This window comes from Numenius arquata, chromosome 2 (assembly GCF_964106895.1).
Source record: "Numenius arquata chromosome 2, bNumArq3.hap1.1, whole genome shotgun sequence".
Lineage (NCBI taxonomy): Eukaryota > Metazoa > Chordata > Aves > Charadriiformes > Scolopacidae > Numenius > Numenius arquata.
In genome coordinates this window covers 55,086,386-55,092,409 of record NC_133577.1, presented here as the reverse complement: position 1 = coordinate 55,092,409, position 6,024 = coordinate 55,086,386, and the positions used below count along the sequence as shown (strand labels likewise).

Here is a 6,024-nt window from a genome sequence, read left to right as displayed (position 1 = left end):
CTTCGGGTCGTAGCCCAACCAACCCCCACATCCCCTAAATAGGGGCAGAAAAGGGCTGGGGTGGGAGGGAGGCGGGCTGGCGCTGTCGCCGCGGCTGTCGCGATAGGAGCGCGGCCTCCTGGAGGCGGGGGGGTTGTTGTCGTTTGCCGGTGACTCCGGGGGGTGCTGGAGCGGGGGGCAGAGTCCTGCGGGAGGGCGGTTTAGGGTTCCTCCCGGAGCGGGAGAACCTTGCGGGGAGGTGAAATCCTCTCTGCTGGGTTTGTGTTAATATTTAAAAACTATCGCCAGCCTTCGCCGATCGATGGGCTGGGTTCCCTCTTCCCCCCCCCCGGGGACCGATAAATAAATAAATAAATAAATACGGCGGTTTCTGGGGTTTTTTGGAAGGTGGGTAGATATAGGTGGGGATCTAGGAAACTGGCAAAAAAACAACTCCCCGGGCGCAGCGGAGGCGGCCGGGGCCGTACTACGGGTGGGCAGGCGGGAATGCTGCCGGGAGAGGCATGGCCCCAGCTCGGGGCGGGTGTGGAGGTGGAGGGAAACCCTCCGCTCCCTCTTGCCGGGGTAGAACCCCGCTCCCCGGTCCGCTGGACCCCGCCGGGAGCCGACGTGCCCGCAGCGCCGATGGGGCGGGCGGCGGAGCCGGGTGGGTTTTGGAGCCGGGTGATTTTTGTCGTCCGTCTGTCCGTCCTTCCTTCCTTCTTTCCCCCCTTTCCGAGGCTGCCGGGGCGTTTCGACAGCGGGAGCGGCGGCGCTGCCCCGACGGCGCCCACCGGGATCCTCGCACCGCCCGGTCTGGCGCCGGGGGAGTCCCCGGGCCCCCGACGGCCCTTCTCCCGCGCCGCTCCCCGCTCCTTCCCTGCCTTCCCTGTTTGTTTTAGTTACGAATTTGTTGTAGGTACCTGAGCCGGAGCCCGGGGAAGAGCCAGAGCGGCGGCTGCCGGGCCCACCGATGCGGCAGAGCCCGGGGACGGCCGGGCGGGCGGCGGCCTGAGCCCCGGGGCCGGGGGCTCTGCCGAGCAGCCGCGGGGAGAGAAGGTGCGTGGGGCTGGGCTAGGAGCTGCCTCTCGTCGGGGCTGGAACAGGTCCCGTCGAGGGTGCGGGGGAGAGAGAAGGCAGCTCCCTTCGGGGTGCTGGGGGGGTGTCGGCTCCCATCGGGGCTGCCCGGTGTGTGTGTGTGTGTGTGTGTTTTGGAAATCGGCTCCCACAGGATCCCCCTGCAAAGTCGGGGGGAACCCGGCTACGGGGTTGTCGTCCCGGAGCCCCGGGGTGCTGCCGGGTCCCCCGTGCTCGGCGGTGGGGTGCAGATAGGTGCGCGGGGGGCCGCGGAGGAGCCTCTCCCGCCTAGGTGTGAGCTGATTATTCAAATGGGCAGCCGAGGACCTGGGGATTGGAGGCTCGCCCGGCCGCTCCGTGCTATATCACTCGGGCACCCACGTCACTGCAGCACTTGTCCTCCTCTTCCTCCTCCTCCTCTTCTTCCTCCCTCCTCCCTCCTCCTCCTCCGGCTCCTCCATCGCCTCCGGGCGACTCTTCGCCGCGAAGCACTGCGAAAACCCACCCAAGGAGCAGCAGCGAAAAAAAAACCCCAGCCCCAGCGCCGCTCGGTTACCCCCCTCCCTCCCCCCCCCGCTTTCCTCCCTCCCTCCTCTTCCTCCTCCTCCAGAGGCTCCGACGGAGGGGAGGGAGGGCTGGGGACTTTTTTTTTTTTTTTTTTTTTTTTTTTTTGGGGTTGCTCTCTGTCGTCGTTTGTTGTGGCTGTTAAATTTTAAACTGCCATGCACTCCACTTCCAGTATGCTGGGAGCGGTGAAAATGGAAGGCCATGAGCACACGGACTGGAGCAACTACTACGGGGAGCCCGAGGTAAGGAGGGGAGCCGAGGCTTCGCCACCCCCTGCCACACGGCCCGCCCTGGCTCCGGCCGGGGTCCCCCCCCGCCCTGCCAGCCCCGGGACAAGATTAACTTTGTCGTCCAATACTGACCCCGGGGCTCGTCGCTGCCTGCCTGCTGCGGGCAGGGCTGCGCTGGGCGCGGGCAGGGGCGCGGAGGCAGCGCGGGTGGGGGGTCCCAGGGGGCGCGGGGCAGCGGGGTGCTGCCGGGCGGCAGGTCGCTATTTTTTCCTTTCCCCCTCCCCCTTCCCCCCCCCCCCCCCCCCCCCCCCCCAAGCCCGCCCCAGGTATTTTTCTTGCTCCGGTTAGGGATGTCCCTTCCCCTTCCTCCAACTCCCCTTTCCAGGACGGATCCGCCGATCCTGCTTCCATCCCGTCTCTTTTTATTTATATATTTTTATATATATATGTATATATTTGTTTTTCATTAACGAGAAAAACACACACCCCCCGCCCCGGGATTTAACCCTTCCCGCCCCGCGGGGCACGGAGCCCCGGGGCTACAGAGGCTCTCCTCTGTAGCCCGGCGGCGATCGGGGCTGGGCTGGGGATGTCCCCCCACGGCTCCCTGCTCACGGGGCTGTTCTTGTCCCCGACCGGGCTACCCACCTGCCTCGTCCCCGTCCCCCCCCCAATCTCCCGTCTCTCTCGCTTGCCCCTGCAGAGCTATTCTTCTGTGAGCAACATGAACGCGGGGCTGGGCATGAACAGCATGAATACATACATGACCATGTCGGCCATGAGCACCACTGCCAACATGACGGCTGCCACCTCCATGAACATGTCCTACGCCAACACGGGCATGAGCCCCTCACTCACTGGCATGTCCCCGGGTGCGGGAGCTATGCCTGGCATGGGCTCGGCTGGTGTGACGGGGATGGGCGCCCACCTGAGCCCCAGCATGAGCCCCATGGGGGGCCAAGCGGGCTCCATGAATGCCCTGGCCCCCTACACCAACATGAACTCCATGAGCCCCATCTACGGGCAATCCAACCTCAACCGCTCCCGGGATCCAAAGACCTACCGGCGGAGCTACACACATGCCAAGCCGCCCTACTCCTACATCTCCCTCATCACCATGGCCATCCAGCAGTCGCCCAACAAGATGCTGACACTGAGCGAGATCTACCAGTGGATCATGGACCTCTTCCCCTTCTACCGCCAGAACCAGCAGCGCTGGCAGAACAGCATCCGCCACTCACTCTCCTTCAACGACTGCTTCCTCAAGGTGCCCCGCTCCCCGGACAAGCCGGGCAAAGGCTCCTTCTGGACGCTGCACCCCGATTCAGGCAACATGTTTGAGAACGGCTGCTACCTGCGCCGCCAGAAGCGCTTCAAGTGCGAGAAGCAGCTGGCCGCCAAGGACAGCAGTGGGCCAGGTGGCGGGACGGGCAGTGGAGGCAAGAAGGGGCCTGGGCAGGCTCCCAGCCAGCCCCTGGGGGAAGGCAGCTCCTCAGGGGGCTCCGAGGGCTCAGCTGGCGCCGAGTCCCCAGCCAGCGCCTCGCCGTGCCAGGACCACAAGCGTGCCCTGGCAGACCTGAAGGGCACATCGGGGCTAAGCCCCGGGGAGCCGTCGGCCTCACCGGCCCAGCACCTCCTGGCCCCCCCGCATGCTGGCCTGCCCCACGATGCCCACCTCAAGCCCGAGCACCACTACGCCTTCAACCACCCCTTCTCCATCAACAACCTGATGTCCTCCTCCGAGCAGCAGCACCACCACCCTCACCACCACCACCACCACCACCACAAAATGGACCTGAAGGCCTACGAGCAGGTGATGCACTACTCGGGCTACGCCTCGCCCATGCCTGGCAGCCTGGCCATGGGGCCCGTAACGAACAAAAACGGCTTAGAGTCCTCCCCTTTAGCCGGAGAGACTTCTTACTACCAAGGTGTGTATTCCCGGCCCATCATGAACTCCTCCTAAAAGGGGCAAGGGGAAAACCTCCCCTGGCGAGGGGGAGAAGCTCCCCGTACCCCCATGCAGCCCCCTAGCAGAGCGATGGACTATGAACGCTGTCGAGCACAGTACATATACATATATATATATATCTATTTTTTTTTTTCTGTTGGCTCCAGATGTTTGCATCCGTTCGGAAAGAGCAGCCGTGTGTCTTGCAAGCATCTCGGCCCGCGCCAGGGGCAGGCGTGTTGGTCATCCCCCCGTCCCCGGCCCAAAGCCACCATCCCCGGGGCGAGGGGGGGGAGGGGGCTGCGATTCCCTTGGTTTGCCTTGTGGGGAGGTTTGGTTTGGTGGGGAGGGGTGGGTTGGGGACGGGGGGGGACGGGGAGAGGGGTGTTTCTATAGGGCTTATGGTTTTTTTCGTTGTCGTTGTCGCAAGGAGGTATAAATATATCTATTTTTTTTGTGTGGAAGTGATAGGGGAAAAAAAAAAAAACCACAAACAAAATGAAACCCTCCTTCAGTGTGAAACCCATGCTAGTTTTGAATCCGAGGACCAAAAGTCTTGTAACGTTGTAAAAAGAGGGGAAGGGAGGAGGGTGGGGGGGAGGAGAAAAAAATTACGAAAAAAAATTTAAAAATAAAAAAAAAGTCAGGATAGATCGTTGTAATTGAAACAAACGCTTGATGTTACCGGGAGAGTAAACTACTTGGATCTGATTAATTTATCGTTTCTGTATGCTTTATTTATGGCTTATAAATGTGTATTCTGGTAGCGACTAGCCAGATTTTCACAGAACTATATTAAAGTGTTATTGGCGTTTTTTTTCCCCTGCGTCTCTGTTCCGCCGGGACTCGCCCGTCGCCGCTGCCGCTCGCCCCCGCCATCCCCGGCCCTGCCGCCCCGACGGCGCGGCCCGCAGCTCCCCGACGGCTCCCCTCGGAGCCAGCCCGGGGGGCACGGAGAGGGGCGGCCCGGGGATCGGGGAGCTGGTGTTCTCCCGCAAAGCCGGGGGGTCGGGAGCGGGAACCTCCTTTCGCTCGGGACCCTGGACGGAACAGCACAGCCGGCCTCGCCGCGGGACCCCTGGCCCCGCAGTCACCGGGCGGTGTTAATTGGGGTTGGGGTGAGTATTGGGGCTAGGAGAGGCAGCGCAGCCCTGGCCTGCCCGGGGAGAACATCCCGGTAGCTCTGCGGCGGGATAAACCGGCGGAGAAAAAAAAAAAAAAAAAAACCAACAAAAAAAACCAAACGGAGAGCTTCTTTTTTTTATTTTGTCTTTGAACATCTCCCGGCCGCTCCGAGCCTCACGGCCCGGCAGCGGGACCCTCCGGCCGCCCCACCGGCACCCCCGGGCAGCCCCGCCGGCCTTCTGTTCATTTATTCCCCCACCCGAAATACCCTGCCCCTCTTCCCGACCACTTGTTGTTTTTCCCACGCGTTTACGGCGGTCATAGACGTTGCTTTCCGAAATAACATTCAAATCCTTCTTAAAATTCCGCATTGTCCGTGGGAAGAGAAAAAGGGGAGAAGGGGAGAAGGAGGAGGGGGAAGAGGGGAAAAAAAAAAAAAAAAATCAACCCCCCAAAAAAACCCCTCCCAAAACCAAAACAGGGATCCAGCCAGAAATCTGTCCGTCTCTGTACGGCAAGGACACACACGTTGTGAAACAAGGCGTGCAATGTGTTTCATTAGCACATAAAAGGCTCCCGCGGGGAAGGAGCACGGGCGTGGGGGTGCCGCCGGTTTGGGGAGAGGGCGGCCGGGCTCCCCCCGCGCCCCCGCCCGCTGCTCCCGCCGCTCCGGCCCCGGCGCGACAAGGTGCCGTTCGGATGCCCCGCTCCAGGAGTGGGTCTTCCCCTCACTTTTTATTTTCTTTTTCCCCTAACTCTGGCCTGGTTCACGCTGAAATGCGAGGATGGGGACTTGAGGGAGAGGGGGGGGAAAAAGGAAAAAGGAAAAAAAAAAAATCCCCACGCTAGATGTTATTCCTTTTTCTTTGCACCACCACCACCCCCCCGCCCCGGCATTTTTGTCGCCCCCCGCCCCACACAACTCGCCCGCCCCCAGCCTTCCTGCAAGTGCATTCTGCTCCTGACGGTTTAAGCAACCGTGATCTGTGAATAAACAAAGTCAGTAAACAAAAAAAAAAAAAAAAAAAAAAGAAAAAAAAAAAGGGGGGGGTGGTGGAAATCTAGATCCAAATTCCAGGAGGGTAAACTTTCAAC

General features: G+C 61.2%; 1 protein-coding gene across 1 annotated transcript; it reads left to right on the top strand.

Annotated features, from left to right (window-relative positions):
- The first annotated feature begins 1,778 nt into the window (after positions 1–1,778).
- On the top strand, positions 1,779–3,819 carry FOXA2 (forkhead box A2). The gene is made up of 2 exons (XM_074168667.1): positions 1,779–1,865; positions 2,557–3,819. The coding sequence occupies exons 1-2, from the start codon at positions 1,779–1,781 to the stop codon at positions 3,817–3,819; spliced, it is 1,350 nt and encodes a 449-aa protein (XP_074024768.1).
- Positions 3,820–6,024: the final 2,205 nt, after the last annotated feature.

What these genes read in the sequence shown, in the direction of transcription:
- FOXA2 (XM_074168667.1), top strand. Translation starts at nt 1,779, where the DNA reads ATGCACTCCACTTCCAGTATGCTGGGAGCGGTGAAAATGGAAGGCCAT. An exon ending in ACTACTACGGGGAGCCCGAG is followed by an intron (nt 1,866 to 2,556) that starts GTAAGGAGGGGA and finishes TTGCCCCTGCAG; the next exon opens with AGCTATTCTTCTGTGAGCAA.